Genomic DNA, 21,002 nt, shown 5'->3' with positions numbered 1-21,002 from the left:
CCCCCTCCCTTTTCTTGTGTCCCCTCCCCCAAGACTTGTTTGCTCCATCACATTCAAGGCCCACAGCTTGGAAGTAAGTACCACTGAACAAAGTGGTAAGAGTTGGGTTACTAATCTTTAGTGGATTCTAGTGCGATATGGAAAGTAGCCCATTTGTATGGTTGGGCTAAATTGCTAAATTGCACTGAAAAATAGGCAGACTAACATTGAATTATTTGAACAATGCCTGTCTAATACGCCTGTGCTCATTTTCTGGCAAGAAGGCAAAAGTGGATTTATAGGCTTAAGTAATTAATCATCTTACCATTTAGTAATTCATTAGGATTATTTATTGTTTTTGGAATGCTGAATATTTTGCTAGCACAAGAATAAATATAAAAAAGCCAGCCTGTGTAAATGTTTCCCACCCACTGTAAAACCTATTCATGCATATAATCGATCTAAAAAATATTTTACTGATCCATGTAAGAATGTGTTAGTATATACATACCTGCTTTTATTCAACATGGATTTAAGACTAGATTATGAAGCTTCTCCATTCCAGTGGTTGTAAAGTTCTTAAAGAATGGCTCAGTCTGGGTTTCCAACCTTTTTAGGCCTGTAGGCACATTTGCATAGTTGAGTGAGTTCTATGGCCGCCCCCGCTCCTAGATCACGCACACCCTGGAGCAAAAGAAAGAAAGTGTATGCACACAATTTCTCTTTTCTAATGGATCTAGGTAGAAGCCAGATCCAGAGGAAATAATCTGAGCCTTTAAAAGCACATCGAGCTGAAATAGAAAGTGGAAAAAAGTCATTCTTCCAACTTTCTCCTTCAGCTTTATGCACATTTCAAGGAAGAAGAAGGTAACCGCTACCACAACCTCCTGACTTAGGGAAGGGTGTCCAAACTTTTTTCAAAGAGGGCCAGATTTGCTGAAGTGAACATGCATGAGGGCCAACCAGAGTTGCTGAGCTTTCAATTTTACCTCAAAGTTGTTGAGCTTTTTTTAGGATTTTACCTCAGGACATATACTGCCACAGGGGCCAGATTAAATCGACCAGCGCACCAGATTATGCCCCTGAAACAGACTGTGGACATGCCTGATTTGGGGCAAGTAAAGGGGTAGGCAGGGGAATTCATGAGCAGCAGGAGAAAACTTCAAGATTACCATTGTGTCCATGAGCACCACAGTGTAATAAAATTGTCTTCCCAGCCAGAAGGCTGATAAAGATGGAGGCCTGCCTTTGAAGGGTGTTCCAAATAGTCAGTGCATCGACTTAGAGAGCCCTCCTTTTATGTCCACCCACAGCACTGCTGATGTTGGAAGAAAGCTGAACAGGGCCTTAGATATGGATCTCAGGAGACAAGCAGAATATGTTTCTTCATTTAGCCTAATCCCAGACCACAGAGGGTTTTAATATGTTAAAACAAAAAATAAAAAAACTCACACTTTGAGTTATATACCAAACAGATTTTAGTTATTGTAGTTATTTGAATTGCTAGCCTGAAATAGCATTCTGGTTACCACGCTTTGAACAGCTGAAATTTCTGGACCATTTTCAAAGGGAAGCTCATATAGTATGCATTATAGTTATCTGCTATATATATAAAACACAAGAATGATTGAGGCCATCATATCGTAAAGTGTCAGAAGGTCAAGGCTCAATGATATAACAAGGAGTATTTTCAATATTTACATGCCAGGCTTGTAAGTGATGATTGGGATGGCTTTGTATACATTTTTTGGTGGTTTTTTATCATGGTTTTGCTTTCCTGTTCCGTCTTATTTTAACTAAACTGCTTTCATCACTTTAGAAAGGCAGCCTTTTAATTTCCACACCACTGTTTATTTAAAAATAAATTCCAAGGTGGCTTGCATAAGTAAGAATAAGCCCATAAATATTTTTAATTAAATGGGATTTCCCACCTTGAAAGGAGTTTGCATTGTGTTTAACTCATAGCTGCATGGATAAGTACTCCTTTAGGTGGTAACACTAATACAGAAAAGTGATGCATCATAAGAACAGGAATTTGACAGTCTTTCCTAATAATCTTCCTTTATTTAATAAACAGAGGCAGTGGTCTACTGAAAGATACAGAGAAGAAACACAGTAGCTTTTTGTCATTGCTGTTTGCAATGAATAACATTTATGAATAACATTCTTTACTTACGGCAATTAAATACAAATACTGGCAGTATACAGGTTTAGGAGAGAATATATAATAATTGCCTGAAGAATTTGCACCCCGATAACTATACTGATACGATCACAGAAACAAACATCTATCTATACCCACTTCTCACTATAGGTAACAGAAAACAGTAGAAAATAAGGTGAATTGGGAGGTATAATTGTGAACAGAGAGAAAGTGAAGGATGAGATTGAAGTGGTGGATGGTGATTGAGAGACTGATTCATTAAATGCAAAGCATTCTAAGAAGGGCCCTCTTAATTCTTTTAATGAATCACTGGCCTTGTAGGCTTTCTGTAGGAAGAAATAGTTACGCTGATGTTGTTTTGATTTGTATCTACAGAGAACAATGACAAGATTAATCCATAATTGTATCATCATTATTAGGATACGAATTCCTTCTGTAAAAATATAATTAGGTTCGTGTACTAATAAAATCAAAAGGCTACATTTTCTGAGAGTGTTTGTGTCTTGATCATCCATTTTCTTTCATTGCTACAGCACAGGCTGATTAATCTTTATTTTGTTTCATTGTTTACTGAACCATTAGCATAAATTGTGGAATATGTGCAGTGCTGGAGGCCTTTCACAGAGCAATGACGCTCAGGTCAATTAACCATTAGTAAAAACATGCATAATCCTTTGAGTATTACATCTACATTGAACAGTGCAGTATAACATTTGCACAAAAAGTATCTTCCAAAAATTGAATTATGCATGTAATGTTAACAGTAAAGTGAAAAATGCTTTAAATATTATAGGTCGTTGCCTTCTACTGGGGACTGATTTTATAAGACCATTTTTATGGGAGCATGGTGCAAGTTGAGTGAATATGATTTGAGGTTCCTATTTTCCCCCTTCCCCTATCCCCTAGCACATACTCATGCAATTGCCTTGCTTTGCTCCTAGATTCCAATTTATTGCACTACTACAAAGCTTTGGAACTGGTATGGAAAAGTGTGGCCATATAATGAAAACAGAATCTGACTCTCACTTGCCAATGTCTAGAGGTGTGGGAGAGAGAGAACTTGGACTGTATTTGTGCAAGTCACATCTCACCTAAGTATGGATAAATCAACCTATTTCTGGTCTATGTCATTTTTGTGCATTAGGTCTGTTCTGTCCTGTTTACTCATTAATCTGCAAATTTTAAAAATCTCCATGTAAGACACATTTTAGCAAGTATTTTTGGAAGTGTTTTCTCTCAGAATAGCATTCTGGAGTATATTTTTTCCTCAAAATATAGATTTTAATTCATTTTTATGATTATGTTTTTGCCAAAAGTTGCATCATAATACTTGTAGCAGCATGGAATCCAATGGATAGCTGTTTTCCAATGTGTTAGTCCAAGTGGTGCAGACCACACCAGCTAAAAATGGTCCAGTTTGCTTAGTAGTGTCAAAGTTCTCTCCAGCTCTTGGGCCAGATTTCTTAGTTTAAAAAAAAGAAAAGAAAAAAGGCATAAGATGGAGAACCCATGGACTTCAGTTCCCAGCTGCCACAGCAGCATGACCAGCAGTTGGAGATGATGGGAGTTGGAGCCCAAACAACATCTGGAGGACCACAAGTCCTATCCTTGTTTATATCCTCAGAAGAGCTCAAGGTTTCTAACAAGAGAGATAAAACCAGAAATTGACTTTTAAAAGCATGTCATAAACCAGCACTGAAAGAGCAGCAAGAAAGTAATAGAATACAACCTTTATATAAAAAACCAAGGTGGCTACAACCAATTCAATAAAACAACTATTTACAAAACACAGTCCTTCCTATAAAAAAAAAAAAGGTTACTCTTCGGGGGTTTTTTTGTCCGTTTTCTGCAATCATCAGAATCAGGTGAAAAAGCTTTTCCTGGCCTGTTGTTGCTGAAGGCTGTGGGGGGAGGGGCTTCAGGCAGAGGGAGGCATAAATGCCCCTCTGCAGAAAGAAAAAGAAAATCCCTTGATGTAGGAAAACAGTGCATTAGGGAGAAGGATAAGCCCTTCTCCTTCACATTCTTATTTTCTGTGTGCAAGGATTCCCCCTTCCCAACCCGATGAACAATGTCACCCTCATCCTAAAGCCATGAGGTCCAAGCAAAACATTTCCACTTGATTCTGCTGTTTGCATAAACTAGCTCTCAAGAGAGATTCTGGGGATTGAACCTTTTGCCCCGTACATAACAAAGCATGTTATGTACTGCCCATCCCTGTTCGGATGACATAAGCCTGCAAACAATATGCCTGTAACCCATCATTCAGATGGAAATGGTATAAACAGATGAAGTGTTTGTTTAAAAGCAGTGTGGAGGCATGGGGGAAGCGGCTTCTATTTTTAACACGTTGAAATGAAAGTATAGCTTCGGCTTCAGCGTTTGACACTCTGGGGACTTTGCAGACTACAAAACCTGATGTTTTCCTTTTCGTGTTGTATTCTTGCTAGTACTGAAGCCAGGTTCTGTATCGTGATACCATGTCACTGCTGCATAGTGGAACGGGGGATAACAGCATTCCTTTTCACTTAGTAGCAGGAATTCACAGTGTTCAAACAATATAAAACAAAACAATCATCCCTCTGCTTCCACTGTAAGCCATGAGTGTTGGTCTTCTGTAGCCAGAAGAGCACCAATCCATGCACAAAAGGAAGGTATCGTCAGGCTTTAGGGAACAGAATGGAGTATCTGGCATCCTGAATAGGAGTACTCCGCACTGTACCTTTTATGTTGTATACCCCACTTGCATAAACGTAAAATAAATAAATAAGCAATTGCTGTGTAGATATGTGTAGATCAGTAATTGCCATCCACGTTGGTAGCAAACTTAGCAGATAGCAAAGTCTGCCACTGAACTCAACAAGGTTTGCATCTGTTGAAGCATGCATAGGACTGGGGTGTTGAACAGATGCCCTATATCTCCCTTGTTCCCAAGGGTTTCCCAGTCCTCTGTAGTGGATTTCAGGCCCTGTATACCCGAAGGAGCGTCCCCACCCCCATCATTCAGCCCAGACACTGATGTCCAGCCCTGAGGGCCTTCTGGAAGTGCCCTCATTGTGAGGAGTGAAGTTGCAGGAAACTAGGCGGAGAACTTTCTTGGTAGTGGCTCCCACCCTGTGGAACACCCTCTCGTCAGATGTCAAAGAGAGAAATAAATATATAATCTTCCATAGGCATCTGAAGGCAGCCCTGTATCAGAAAGGATTATGTCAGATGTTCCATTGTGTTTCGTGTATTCTGTTGGAAGCCACCCAGAGTGGCTGGTACAACTCAGTCAGATGGGTGAGGTACAAGTTGTTGTTGTTGTTGCTGCTGCTGCTGTTACTACTACTACTACTACTACTACAACAATTTATTATTTCAGAGGGCTACAGAGAGGGAGGGTGAGGTGGGAAAGCCCCATTTTATAAACACAACTCTTTTCAGGGAAGTTAATATCAAAGCCGTTGGTTGTAAATGATGCAAGAATAGAAAACGCTTATCCAAATGATAATCACTTATAATTTTTATGTCCTTGAGATTAATTGGTAGTTAGTATGTGTAGTTGTTTAAGCAGATAAATCACTGAGATTCTTCCTGGCAATTTTAGTTTCATTTCTCTTTTGAAAACCTGTTAGACCTTTTATTGCTTTGCTATGTTGCTGGAGGGAAAGACAGTCTCTTGAAAAAAATAAAATATACATCCATTCTTGTGGTCCAGAACTACCCGTAAATGAGCTTTAACTACTAATCTAGCCATCTTTCAGTACTATTCCAGTTGCATATTTTTTTGCTAACAACACCGCCCCCCACGCATACATATACACCCCTGCTTACAAGTACAGCTACAAAATATGTATGTGGAGCTCCATTTTGCTAGTTTGTAATCATTATTATCCTGCTTGTTTTATTTTGTTTGCTTTTTTTAGAGGACTAAAAGCATTCAACTATGAGTCATTCTGGGTGCTATAAAATCTACCAAAGCCTTTAAATTTGTTTTTCTCTTGTCCTTTGAAAGCATGAGCAATTGAATTTTATTATTTTGATTCAGGGTTGGGATGGGTGGGAAATTAATTTATTGAAACTGACTGGTGCTTTTGGCTCATTGCATCCCCTTGACTTTAATATTTTTGCTTGTGTGCTATGTTGTTAGCTGGTTCATGTGTTGTTCCATTTCCAGTCTGAAAAAAGTAGCACAGAGTATGTTATATTTGTCTTGTACATCCTGCTTTGCCCGATAAGAGAGCAGGTGTCACTGCACGCCAGTCAACATGGTACCCTGTTATCCTGAACAGCAAAAACTGGTGTAGCATGTGCAGGGGAGGCAGTCATGGCCTCCTACTTTGTTTTGACAAGTAGATTCACACAGTTAGTTAATATGACCAAAGAAAGACAGAGTTAAACCATTCTCTTCCAGACTAAATGCAAAGTGTTTGTATTTCGAATTTAAATCCAGAGTCAGCTGCAAAAGGAGAACGTATTCAACATTCTTCAATGAATATGAAAAGTGCAATGCATCAAGCTGATTCGACCTGACAGCTGGCTTGATCTTGTCATGATTAAGTCTTTCACTGCTGGCAAAATCCACTAGCCTTTTCTGTTTGCTGATTGCTGATGACTGCAGAGAGACAGCTTTTCCTATTGATAAAGGATTGTGGGGGCAGGGCAGGGGCAGGGGAGGTTCTGTGCATGACAGAAAAAGCTACCCAACTTACCTGATAATGATTAATTTTTCACAAATTGAGAATGAGGGTTTACCTCCTGTAAGATTTGTGCCAAGTTAGCTTATAGACAGCAGTTACTGTGTTTGGGAAATCCGGGGTAGGTATGGGTGGGGAGATGGAGTTGAAGCATGTTGAAAAAATGCAAGAGTTCACAGCTGATGGGCAATGCAGCAAAATAAAAGTTTGCTCTTTTGAAATTACATGGGGAAGTTGCCAGCAGGTAATTACTCTTCCTATTTTTTCCCTTTTTAAAGAAACTATTTCTTTTTCATGCTTGACACACTCTGATGCTTCCCACTGAATTTTAATGGCATAGAAACAAATTGTTTTAATAACCACAGTTAACTCTGACAATGTTTGTTGAATTACAGGAGCTGGGGCATATTAGTTCCATGCAAGATGCAAATTGTAAAGTTTTGTGTCATTATTTCAGCTAAACTGTTGAAAAAGAGGACAGAGGAGAGGATGCAAGAGGGACATAGCAATGTTATGGTGCCTCATGGTAACATATTCAGTCGTAAGGCTGTTTTCACTGTCTTTGTTTTCCGAAATACCTTTATGGTTTTGATGTTTTGCATCCTCTCCATAAATATTTCCTTAACACAACTGTGTCAGGAAAAACAAATTATAAAGTAGTAACTATGTTATTTAAGAATCATGTAATGAGTCTTAACATTAGTGGGCTAGAGCATATCAAAATAAGATGGCATTTTCTCTCACTTAATATCCAGAAAAATCCAGTTTCAGACGTTTCTATTTATAGAAATTGTGCCTGTTTGTATTGCTTGATGAGGCATTTCTATTACTCATATACTGCTTTTGAGTAAAGAATTATGGTAAACAAGTCAGAACATTTTGCCCTGCGTTTTTCAAGTTAGATAAATGGAGAATGAAAACCACATCTTTATTTACCAGTTTTAATTCTCAGTACCTTTGTAAGTATCACTTTACACAGTGCAATAAACAACCCACCCCACTTTCTCTCTATAGAATTAATTTGTAGAAACTGCTTTTAGCTGTTGGAACTGATTACTAGTGATACTTCTTTGCTTGTGCAGTAGACAGTTGTCAGAGAGAGTTGTAGGGTATTTGTGTGTTGTATTGTATATGTTCCAGTGCCTCAGTAGCTATAGTTCCCCCCTAAAGAAGAGGAAAGACACTGCATTTACAGTTTGTAAAGTTATTTATTTATATATTTTAGGAAAGCTTCTTGATTGTAGAAAAAACTCAAAGCAGTTTACAAAAAAAACAACAACAATAAAAGAATCTCTAGAAGAATTACAACCATAATTGAAAGCATATGGAAAGTTAAAACCAAGAAAGAAGAGACTAAAACATATTAAAACACATACAAACTTTCTAAGCATCTGGGTAAGCTTTTCTAAATAAGAATGTCTTCAGCAGGCACTGAAAAGAATACAGTGAAGGCACCTGCCTGATATCAACAGGCAGGGAGTTCAAAAGTGTCAGTGCTGCCACACTGAACAATCAAGTTCTTACAGATGTGGTTGAATTAGAAGTTGTAAATGATAGGATATCTGAAAGCTGGCATCTGAAGTCTGCTCAGTAGTCCTAAGCCTTGTTTCAGGAAGCTTTTAGGTTTTTTGTATGCTTGTTGGAAGCTGCCCAGAGTGACTGGGGCAACTCAGCTAGATGGGTAGGGTATGAGAAAGGAAAAAAATATATTAATGTAGGCTGAGCTAAATGTGTCAGCATTTGGTGGTGGGTGATGCTAATAGGGTAGCAGCTCTATTAATTTCTGGGACTTACTTTATATGGGAAAATGTATATTTTACAGATAAAATCTGATAGACACAGAAATGGGATGATGATTTTCTGAACAGTAAAGAGTCCCACTTTACTAGTACAAGTTAAATGATTGCATACTTTTTATAATATCATAGTAATGTTAAAAAAGTTTCCAATCTAGATATAAAGGGTTAACCTGTCTCATTAGTTCACTGGGTATATTATTTTTATTTTTAATTCCAAAAACTGTGCTTGATTTATCTGAATTTGATCAGCCTGTTTCTTTCTATGAAGGGGCACTGGTGTTATCATCGGTTTTCCAAATGGATTGTGCTGCTGGCATTTTCTGACCTAATTAAAAAGACAGAGCTGTGGATGAAACCATCAAGTGAACAATAACGCCATGTACATTGTGAGCAGATAGTGTTCTAGTTCCAGCAGAACTAGATATTCCTTCCATCTGATTCAAACATTGATAGCACAGTCTGCTTGCTATAGGAACGGGCAGCTAGGTGATTACAGAATATGAAATTCTAGTTTTTGACCTTGAAAAGGAATTCTTGCCCTGGTAGGGATCACCTTCTATCACTCTAAAGAGCAAGGCTCAGTTTATCCCACGGTACAGTCTGTTTTGAGTGTTGGTATGTAGCCCCAGGAGCAGACTGATAAGTCATAGCAGAGCACAGTCAAAGTAAACATTGCGCAAAACACAGGGACTGTGCAAATAGCTTCCATACTTTGTAGAGGAATACACTCCATTTTCCCAAGCTTGAGGGCCAGCAAATGTCTTGCCTTTTTAGTGGCTTAGATTTCATGAAGCCTTGATGCATTAGAGGAGGGGAAAGTGTTTCTCATTTCTGTAGAGGGGTTGGGGGCCTCCGTACAGTCCCTGGACTTCACCCCGGCCTAAGCCCCTCCATAGCTCTGATCTGTGCTCTCCTAAAGTGCTTTTGCTTGGCTGGCATGTGCCTTTGAACTGTGATAGTGCCTTTTGCTTGCCTGGATGAATAATGGAGAGGTGTGTGTGTAGAAACCTCTGACGTTTGTGTGGCTGGAATGTAACCTACTGTACAAACGTAAAAGGAACACACCTATTGCTCTGCCCACTTTTGGCTCTGGCCTTGCCCACCACCCTCATTCAACCTCTGAAATATTGCACATCAGGCAGTGTAGTCATTGGACTAAAAAAAAGAGGCTCTTACCACCTGTTAAACACTCTGGAACTTAGGAGCTGCCTTAATACTGAGTCAGACGATTTTGTCCACTTAGCTTGGCTATTGCCTGTGCTGACAACAGTGGCTCTCCAATGTTTCAGGAAGAAGCTTTTTCCATCCCTGCCTTGAGATGCCAAGGATTGAACCTGGTTCCTTTTGCATGCAAAGGTCTGCATCTCTAGCTCCTCTGAGCAGCATCAACCTTCAGGAACATTTTTTGATGTGTTTCAGAGATAGCATTTTGGATCCCAGCCAGACATTATTTTCTGCTGCTAATACAGCAGAAAATATTGGTGTAGGATGAAGCATCTCCACCATGAATCTTTGAGGGTAGTCATGTGTTCTGTGTCTTTGAGGGTAATTTGTCTTTTCAGAAGTATGGGCTGGCATTTTGGTGCCTATGGCATTGTGTGGACATGCATAGATTCCCCATTAAACTGTCATCTGAAAGTATACTTAAGCTGCTTCCTTTTCCTTAGCGTAAGTTCACAAGGAAAATGTTTGGCAAATCCTTCCTCTTAAAGGCTGTGTGAGTAGCCATTATTTTCTTCCCTGTTCCTGAATTGATAAATAAGGAAGGATGATTCACATTGTCTCAGGTACTGACTGTTCTACTACAGTTCTGGAGAACTGTGACACATTGTTTGTGCAAGGACATGCATCTAGTATGCATGTCAGGTGAATTCCCCCACATGGTATGCACTGTAGAAGGGTATTACAGTATTTCAGTATTTGTAGCTGTACTTTATCAGGAGGGGTGCTGTAACTTGGCTTGCTGATATAAAATTATTCCTCTCGTAATGGTCACATCCTGTCATACTGTACATCAACACCAACAAAGCTGCAGGGGAAAATGCAACCTGAAAGCTCTGAATAAGGGACTAAGAGTTATCTCAGATTCACACTTTTTGTGGCACAGGTGTTTGCTGCATATTCGGCAGTGTCTGGGAAGGCAAATGTTACAAAGTGTGAAGTGGGATTATGTATTTACAAACCACATGGGTGCATGCCAGGGAATACCTTTTTTGAACCCACTTCATTGTTATGTTGCTTGCTGCTCCAAACACTGACACCTGTTTGGCAAACGTTTTTGACAAATAAAGTGTAAATCAGCCCTTAATTGTTGTTTTAGAAAATGAAGGTAATAAAATGTGTCAACACTCAGAGGCTTTTTTGGGCCCCAGATGTTGGTCCCCAGATGTCAGTCCCCCTCTTCCCCAGTCAGTGTGGCCAGTGTTCAGAAATGGTGGATATTGTAGTGCAACAACTTTGAGGAAAGCTGGGTTAAGATGGGGCTAAGATACTAGGCTTAGTGACTGCATTATTATTTTAATAATATATTCAGTGGCTGTATTCTGAGCAGCCTTAGGAATTTTGTCTATGTGCAACAGAGGGGCAGGCATAAACACTAAATACCATTTTTACAAAAGGTTTTTGTTAATTGCTACCAAACTAGTGCCATTTTAGGTGCTCTGTTGCAGAGCGAGATTCCTCAGATTTCAACGGAAAAGAAATGTGTATAAGTCATCAGAATGTTAAGCCCGGAGTGAATTTATGGAATCTGTGGGAGTATATATCTTTTGCCGAAGGTCTTGTGTTTATTTTAAGTATATGTTTAAAAGTAGGAGGTGCATTTTTCCATTGGTGGGAGCAAGAAGGTTTTATGTCTTACATATGATAGGCTCAGGTTTGTTGTGAAAGGTGAGTGATGTCATTTTGAGATCTACTAATAGCTAGCGTGAGCACAGCAGGTAGTTACCAGGGAGAGCTCTGAAAGGCTAACGTCTAGAAACGTTTGGCTCTCTTCTCACTGAACGTGATCTAACAAGAGAACTTCATATGGATTAGCAGGATTGCAAACTTTCCTGAACTTCATCTGCAATTTTGTTTGAACTTTAGCTGTGAATTATAATGAGTGAGATTAAAAGCAGGAGCTTCAGTGATTAAGTAGAGCTTTCAAGAAAGAGCTGCTTGCTGGAGGGTTCTTCTGTAACAGAGTTCTCCGATGTTCAGAGGCTTAGCTGTCCTTCTTTGGAGGCCTAAAATATTGGTTCTAAAAGTACAGTTCTGAAGAGGAATCTGGAATCTGGCTTGTTTTCCCTCAACCATCTTTTGCCATGTGGATGGAAAGGAAGCAGCTGAGAGTAAAACTACAGGTTTAAATCTTTGTTTGTTTTTCCTTTCCCCTTCTCTTCCCCAGTGCTAAATAGTCACTGTGAAAGGCACAGATGGTAAAGATTTGTGTCCAAAGTAAACACAGTAATGTTACAGAAAGTATGTTTCTAACTAATAGCCACTGTCCTGGTTTGTTATTTTGTTATCTTTTGTCAAGGGTGTGAAATTGCATTCTTTGGAGATAGTTTCATTGTCTCTAGCCACTTTCTATTGTGGACTATTTTACAGGATAAAGTTAATTCCATAGACATATACTGTGAAGTTACGTTTAGTGAAATGCCAATGAGTTTTAACGTGCTATCATTTTATATATAATGCAGGTTATATAATATTAATATGACATTGATTAACATGATATAACTTTTATTATATAACTTATTATGAAGAACAGGAGAGCTGTACTATAAGAATTTAAGATAATAACTTGATTGAGTTCATTGTGAAAAATATACTTTGAAATGAGTCTAGCACTTAGATTATTCTTTTATAAAATAGGATTGTGTTCATTTTGAAAGCCAACATTCTTAGCTTTCAGTGTACATAACCTGATGCTCTTCTGTGTCTCATTTTTGTAAAATCCCATCAGTGCTTCCTAATGTGACAGTAACTGATGATCCTTACCAAAACCATAGTTTGTAGTCAGATGACATCAGGGCTCCACCAAGGCAAACAATGGAGCTCTGAGTGCGTCAGAGACCTGTGGGTAGTGAAGCAGACCCGGCAGTGGAATGTGAATGTCAAATTTTGATAGCCTTCACAACCTGGTAGGAACAGATTGTCCTTTTGGCATCTCTCATAAGAATATCTTGATTTTTGTTGTTGGAATTTGTAAATGCTCCATGGGTTGCTTTTAGGGAAAAAAGCCCCAGCAATGCACATTTCAAGTTCTGCTTATAACATAAATTTATATGTTACATGTAGAATTGAGGATCAACTGTGTGAGCTCTGTGTAAAATGATAACTGTAGGAATAATTGAAGGTAGAAAGCCTTCATTATACACAACTTAAAAATTGAATCAGACTGCAAGTGAGGTTTTCCTCACAAATTTTTCTCATTCTTACTGTTCTTGTGCTTCATCTTTTTGTGGGGGAGAAATGTTTACTTCCGCTTTTAACCTTTATTTTGTTGCAGAATGGTTGCCTAAAGTTAGTCAACCACCAGTTTTTCAAACCATCTGCTGCTTATTTTTGTGTGAGGACTGTGTGTGTCCAGCTTTGTTAATTAGCTCACAAGAGTTGCTAGCCTTCAAAAATGTTCTCTAGCCTGCTGAGAGCCAGCAGAAGAGGGATGGAGGGGTCCGTCTCTCTTGCAATAGCCTGCTGCATTTCTGTGCTGAGAGGAGAGGAAAGGGCTTCCCTACTCTGGCAGTCCACTTGGTTTCTGTGTTCAGCGCAGTGGAGTGCAGTTTCATGCACTCCATGCCTGTGGAAATATGCCTTGGGGCAACCAGGGGAGGGCCTCCTCTGTCACGGTACCCAGTTTATGGAACCATCTCCCTGGCTTTAAAACAGGCACCCACCTTGTTGAGTTTTTTTTGCACCTCCTGAAAACACATTTATTCACCTTTGGAATTTACCCTGGGAACTATTTGAGTTACAGACTGTATAGTTGCATTTTAATATGTATTTATTATACAGTTGTACCTTGGTTGTCAAACTTAATCCATTCGGGAGTCCATTAGACTCCCGGAACAGTTCGAAAACCAAGGTGCAGCTTCTGATTGGCTGCAGGAGCTTCCTGCACTCAATTGGAAGCCGCATCGGATGTTCGACTTCCAAAAAATGTTCGCAAACCAGAACACGTACTTCTGGGTTTGCTGTGTTTGGGAGCTGATTTGTTCGGGAGCCAAGCCGTTCGACAACCAAGGTACAGTACTTTTGTACGGTTTTAAATTTTTGTTTAATACATTGACATTTAAGGTTGTAAACTGCCTTGGGATTGATATGGAAGATGGTATATAAACATTTTAAGAAGTAAAGTAAAAATAAAGGTACTAATTTTGATTTGGGTATCAAGGCTGGATGAAATTTGTAAACTACTGCATAAGGTTTCATCTAAAATAGTGTTTCCCAAACTTGGGTCTCTAGCTGTTTTTGGACTATAGTTCCCATCATCCGTGACCACTGGTGCTCTGATGGTGTTTCCTGCTTGGCAGGGGGTTGGACTTGATGGCCCTTGTGGTCTATTCCAACTCTATGATTCTATGGTCCTGCTAGCTAGGGATTATGGAATTGTAGTCCAAAGCAGCTGGAGATCCAGGTTTGGGAAACACTGATCTAAAGACTAAGATAGCAATCCTAACCCCTACATCTGCTGATTGGAAGTGGTATTAAGATGGGGCAGAAGTGCCTTTCTTCCAGTACAGATGAACCACACGGGCAAAGGAGAGCCACAGTTATGTGTAATATTCTGCAAACATAGATCTACCGCTGGCACTGTTTTCATATGCAGTAAGCCCTTAATCAGGGCATTCCGAAGGCAGGATGGAGGCAGCTGAATCCAAAGCCCTTCATTCATTCCCATGTGATGCCCCAGGATCAGACCCTCATTTATTTATCACATTTTTATCTCACCTTTCCTCCAAGGAACTCAGGGTGGTATACATGGTTTTCACCTCTCTATCACATAGTCACAAAACAAGATTTGAAACTTTTTTGTATTGCTTGAGAATTGATATAGGAAAAACAGTAAAAATAAAAACACTCCCAATGCAAGACAAATAAAAAATAAAAAAATGGTTCAGTTAATAAGCATAATATCCCACAGTGATCCTTCCAGCAAAGAGCCAAAGAACCCATTGGCTCCAACCTCTGGCAACAGAAGCATCTGAGCAGGAGGATCAAGTAGCCAGCTTAGTGGAAAGAGCAAGTAGCCAGCTCAACTACCTTTGCAGTTACTTTCTCTCTGCATTTTGTGCTGCTTTTATGAGATGTGAAAGTCATTTCAGCAGACAGCAGCATGCCCTAAGCATAAGCTTCCATGCTGTAGTTGTAAAACATGAAGCAACCATATATTTATGTATACATGATTATGGGATACTAGTAGATTAAGGAGTTTTGAAAGTGATGGTTTGGGACTCCATTGATTCATGTAAGTCTTCCTCCCTCTCAGGGAAGATTTTGTTTTTCTGCATCAGTATCTCCATTTGAAAATCCTGCTCCTGGGTCACTGCTTGGAGGCATTTAAACTCCTGGACATTCTGGAACCAAGCACTGCTTTACTCTTGCTGGACACTACAGTGCCCACAGGTGGCCCATGATGGCACATTATTTTGGTCTCTGCTCCTCAGTCTTTGTTTTGCTTTATTGTGCTGCCTTAGTCTCTTCCATGCAAAGCAGTGCTCCACGTTCAATAGTCAAACCGTCTTCTATTAAAGCATATAGGAATGCAAACAGAATTCCATAATGTCATGTATTGTTCATGTATGTAATTATATTTGTTTTACTTAACACCACGTTTGTACTTTCATTTTTACTTTATCTGCTCACTGTTTTCTTCCTTTTACATAGTTGAACTTTCATTTCCTTTTAGTGTGGATTTCTAGGAGGACGTTGGGGAACCAGTAAATAATTTACTAGCTTTTTATTGAAGAATGAGCTTTGTTTTGGTCCTCATTAGAAATTGCATTTGAAGTCCTGTTAAGTAGCAAAATGTTACTTAAAGAACAGCTTGCAAGGAAGCTCTTAGTAGCTGGGATGCTATTTGTGAAGGCCTCACTGGCCCTCTGGCAAAATTTGTTGGCTAAGATTTCCCACCTGAGCAGCTTTTGCTATTAAGTGTAAGAGTTTCTGTGTCCTTTCTAGGACTCTCAGGAGTGGAGGAGAGGAATTCTGGGATTGCAAAGACAGTATATATTGAACATTAATCTCTGGAGGACAAAATAGTCCATAAGAAGAGGAAATAACCTTAACATAAAGGAGAAAAAAGCACACACATTTAGGGACAAAAACTGTGAGAAGCTGAATAGAGTTTGAAACAAATTACCCATTGGGAAATTTTAATATTTTCAGTACTTCCTAATGGCATATTATTTTTCTCTTTAGAAAGCCAGTTCCTTAGCCGTTGTAGCCTGATCACATTGGGCTACCTTGGAGGTGTGTTTACCTGCCCTCTAGATTTGTAAACACAGTTCTGCTGTTCATCTCCCCCCTCTACACACACATTGAAGTAAATGGTAGGCTTTCATGTCGGTGGGGAAAAGGAAAGCATTGGACTGTGGTGGTTTTGTATCTTATTTGGATTACATTGCTTTATTATTTATTGTAAACCACCCAGAGAACTTTTTGTTATAGGGTGACTTACAAATGCTACAAATAAAACAAATTCTATGATTCCCACTCACCTCTACCCCCACCATCCATCAGCTGTAGTGTGGGCTGCATCAAGGAATTCCAGTGTTTCCTTCCCTTATCCCTCAAGGTGATGCCTATCATCATGTATTGGCAGAAAAGGTGGGATCAGTCCTTCATGAGATTTTCCTGTTTCAAGGGTGGTAGGTTCATCATCTATGAAGGCATGCTTCAGTCTCTGCTGCAGCCCTGTTGTGCGGCACACCACGCTTGTCATACAAACTTATATTTTCAAGAATATGAAAGGGGGCAAAGGGCAGGCTGCTTTCCAAATTGTGTTAAGGACAGTTTATTGCAGAAAATGGTCAACTATTAATGTGTGGCAACTAAAATGTGAAAAAAAATTATGAGCATGCACATAGTGTAATGACAGAATAATGTTGCTTCTCTTTATTCTCTGCAGGTTGGAAACCCACGTGTTGAACTCACACTTTCAGAACTTCAGGATATGGCTGCCAGGCAACAGCAGCAGATTGAAAATCAGCAGCAAATGCTGGTTGCCAAGGTAAACTGCACTTCCAGTAACAAGAGGAAGGAAAGAACAGAAAATGTGCTGTTTTCACAGAAGGCTCTAAATCCCAGTAGTACAGAAAATGTGCAAATTGAGAACAGATATGGCATTAATCCTGTGTGTGATGCCATGTTGCCTTAGATGTAGGTCTCAGGTCTAGGGTCACATAGTCCATCGGTGATTGAGGCTTTATGGTTATCAACAGAGGTCCACCTACTGACTTGAGCAGAGTCAAAATTTCAGCGCTAGTGTTCTTAACCCTTCTGAAATAAAGTCCTCTTCAGCGTTTTGTTCAATACAGTGATTTGCCACCATAATCATGTTATAATATCACTGTCATTTTGCTTTAAAATGGAAGAAACAATATCTACAAGGTGAAGTCTCTGTTGAGTTAGAGGACAGAAATGAATTGAGAAGAGTTTAGGTTATACAGTAGTAGTTTAGTGTGGTTTTTTGTTGTTTTTTGTTTTAAAAAAACCTCAGGAGAAAAAGGAAGCATTTCCCGTATTTGTTTAGTCCGTAGGCTGTCATTCTAAAGAAGTGGCATTTATCTTGCTCCAGATCTCCTTATCTTTGCCTGTTTGTAGTTTTCTGCTAGTCATTATTTCCTCTGGGAAATTATGTAATGGGGGGTTGGGGAGCCATTTTGCTGCAGGAGGAAGCGTGTTTGAGGAACAGGAAGTACAAGTTGCAGGAAACTTCACAGATGTGTTGGAATGAATGTTTCAGCTGGAGCTTGTTTTTGTGTAGATGAGAGATTGGATTTTGTAGCTTCAGAAATGAAGGGCCTGGTATCTCTTGGAGGATACAACTGGGAGGCACATAAAAACTTTACATTAATAGGTTCTTAAAAGATAAGTTCATGCTGTTGTTTAATATATTTGTTTCCAGACTGAAGAAGTATGCAGGTAAGATTTTCCTAATTTATACACTGGCTGACTCACACTGGGGTTTTGTTTTGTTTAGAAGTAATAGGCAAGTGACTGGTAATGCTTTTCTAAAAATAAGACAGCATGATTACATGTTCTACTTGTTTTGATAGGAACAACGTTTACGTTATCTCAAGCAGCAAGAACGCCGTCAACAGCAGTCTGTGTCTGAGAGTGAAAAGCTTCAGAAACTTAAAGAACGAGTGGAAACCCAGGAGACAAAGCTGAAAAAAATCCGTGCCATGAGAGGGCAGGTGGATTACAGCAAGATTATGAACGGCAATTTGTGTACGAGTGGCTTCTTCCCATTTTTTTAAGCTCTTAGGTTCTTGGCCCAGAGGTTGACTGGGGGCCAGGGATAACAATATATTTGAGCTACTGCTGTCAGCCAGTTGTATGGGGAAACATTAACATGAGTCATTCAGAACATGGAGTCCTCTGGAAGCCATTTTCACTATTTTGAGTGCACCTTTCCAGTTGCCATAATGAAGGGAACATGTTGCAGCCTAGTAAGCATCCTGCATTAGGCACACGAGCAGAAACATGCCATTCTGTAGCATTTCAGAATGTCTTTTCAGCATTCTCAGACTCTCGCGTTTGCTGTTTATTTATTTCATAAAATTTATGCACTGCTTGGTTGTAAAAAAACCCCAAGCAGTTTGCAAAAGATAAAACAGCCCTACTTTAAAAAAAAAACAACATACAAAAGTTGAAATACTAAAACAGATTAATATCAGTCTGAAATCTTATTAATGTGAATTGCTTATATAATGTGCTGATTGTAAGGAACAGAAATTAATGGACCCCTCATATCTTAATGTTTCAGGGACTCTGGAATATTAACCAGGAAACCCATTGCATGAGGCATTCAATTGCGTCCCTGCAATTGGCTTGTGCTAGATCTGATCAGCAGAGCATTGCCTTGTGCTTGCTGCACTTCAAACTCCAGCAGCTGATTCGGGGGGTTGTGGACTGGGGAACATAATACAGTGGTGCCTCGCAAGACGAAATTAATTCGTTCTGCGAGTTTTTTCGTTCTGCGAGTTTTTTTGTCTTGCGAAGCACCACTGTGTATTGACGGTTTCCCATAGGAATGCATTGGCGGCTTAAAAAAAAAGGTGCAAGACATTTCATCTTGCGAAGCAAGCCCATAGGGAAATCCGTCTTGCGAAGCAACTCAGAAAACGGAAAACTCTTTCGTCTTGCGAGTTTTTCGTCTTCCGAGGCATTCGTCTTGTGAGGTACCACTGTAGTCTAAAGTTCAATTTAGGCATGACCACTTAATAGCCTTATCCAGACAGAATCAACCACAGCACTTTCCTTTGCTGCCACCAGGGGTGCCAACTCGAATAAAATGGGGGGGGCAGGTAAGCCCTACCCCACATAATTGATCAAATGATGTGGTGCATGCACATTTCAATGGCAATGCCCATCAACCTGGGGGAACATCCCCCTCAAATATTTTATTGTGGGGGCCAAAGCCCCCACGTCTCCTAGGAGTTGGTTCCTATGGCCCCCACCCCCAAATTATTTTGCTTATAAGCTTCATTCTGCAGCAGCTTGGAGAAAATATTTGAACAGCGTTGCTTATGGCCTCATGCTCATTTCTCTTTCTATGTGTTTGCATTCATTCTGCATTTTAATTGCAGCCACTGAAATTGAACATATCAGTGCCATCTTCCAGGAAAAGCAACAAGAGCTACAAGCTGCAGTGTTAAAGGTGGACCAGCTTACTCAACAGCTAGAGGACCTGAGAAAAGGGAAGCTGAATGGGTTCCAGTCTTACAATGGACAGATGACAGGGCCTGCCGCTGTAGAATTAAAAAAATTATACCAAGAGCTACAGGTAAACAATCATGTCATTCACTTTACATAGTGCCAATGAACAAAACTGGGGCTTTCTTCTATTTAGTGTCAGTTAAAATGCATCTCAGTTAAAACAGCAGTTTCAAAGGACCCAGTAAAATTGTTTCAGGGCCATATCCAGGCTGCCAGTTGGTCATGCCTCCCCATTACCATTGAAAGCAATTGAATAAATATTTTCCTTTCATCCCTCTTCTAAGAAAGAAAAGCAGTATTACAATCGGGCATTTTAGTTGGTGTTTCATTCACATATTAAGCACTATATCTTCTTAGAAGTAAGTCTTTTTGAGTTCAGTGGGGCGTACTCCCAGCTAAATGTCTATAAGATGACATCCTTTATTTGGAAATGGACAAAATCCAGGAGCACGACTTTTATACTGGAAATCATATCCTAATCAAATTCCTTATAAATTAAGGAAGGTTTTATATTACTACTTTTCTTTTCAGTGTTCTTTATATAGTTTTGATGTTTTACTTAGGCGCTGTTAATTGATTGCATGCCATATTTATTCATGACTGAACAGGTGCTTTCTGGGAAACGAAAGTATGTCAGAAGGGGTTACAAAGAAGTATATAGATTTTAGTTTCTGCCCCTGAGCACAATTCTTAGAAATATATCTGAAAGAAATAAATTGGACTTACAAGCAAGTAGATGTATTTAGTCTTTAGGCATGTGTTAAACTACCTAGACTTGACTCCAAAGAACTATACAATTAATTTTGTATGCCCAGTAGAGCTCTGGACTTGTTTTTTCTTATACAGCAGTTCCCCACTAAACCTCTTAAGTTTCAAAAGGCAGTTTGTTGTCTAGCATAACTATTCTGCTATTTAAATGAAAAATAATTCCAGAGGGCACACACAGGACATAGCTGTTTTTTCTGCAGATTATTGAGTTTTTTTACCTTTAAAAACAACCCAAACTGAAGTAGTGATAATCGCTCTCTTCATTTATAGATTCGTAACAGGCTTAATCAGGAACAGAACACCAAGCTTCAGCAGCAGAAAGAACTTCTGAATAAGCGTAACATGGAGGTTGCCATGATGGACAAGCGTATCAATGAGCTACGTGAGCGCCTATACAAGAAAAAAGTTGAGGCACGTCAAAAAGAAAACATCCCTGTAAGATAAACTATTAAAAGGGCCACATTTCAATACCTCTACAAAGCTCATCAAGCTTCATCAAGTTTCCATTTCCTCTAGCCCCATAGAAGTGAATAATGCATTACTTGTGTTTTGCCAAAATCTGCTGCGGTAATATGAGAGTATAAATTGAATGTGGGGTCATGTAGACGTGAGTTTGCTGAATTACATTGGCAGTAGAAACTTAATTTCCTAAGAATCTCATGAGTTCCATATTATGCAGAC

At 39.4% G+C, this 21,002-nt stretch overlaps 1 protein-coding gene across 30 annotated transcripts in view; it reads left to right on the top strand.

Annotated features, from left to right (window-relative positions):
• The window catches only part of PPP1R13B (protein phosphatase 1 regulatory subunit 13B), a 71,061-nt gene that overhangs the window by 34,151 nt on the left and 15,908 nt on the right, over window positions 1–21,002 (top strand). For 16 of the 30 annotated variants that reach the window (XR_014509676.1, XM_083434124.1, XM_083434142.1 and 13 more), the window contains exons 5-8: window positions 16,738–16,839; window positions 17,888–18,062; window positions 19,424–19,620; window positions 20,592–20,756. Coding sequence is in view for 29 of the 30 variants with exons in the window: in XM_083434124.1 (XP_083290250.1) it covers window positions 16,738–16,839; window positions 17,888–18,062; window positions 19,424–19,620; window positions 20,592–20,756 (639 nt within the window). In the remaining variant the exon portion in view is untranslated. Of the gene's footprint in view, window positions 1–11,510; window positions 11,966–16,737; window positions 16,840–17,887; window positions 18,063–19,423; window positions 19,621–20,591; window positions 20,757–21,002 lie in introns of those variants that run through there. The other 14 variants (XM_083434130.1, XM_083434119.1, XM_083434118.1 and 11 more) reach the window with 4 other exon arrangements.

This window comes from Podarcis tiliguerta, assembly GCF_965153285.1.
Source record: "Podarcis tiliguerta genome assembly, chromosome: 1".
In the NCBI taxonomy this organism is placed as follows: Eukaryota; Metazoa; Chordata; class Lepidosauria; order Squamata; family Lacertidae; genus Podarcis; species Podarcis tiliguerta.
The sequence above is the reverse complement of the archived record's forward strand: the minus strand, read 5'-3'. Positions and strand labels throughout refer to the sequence as shown.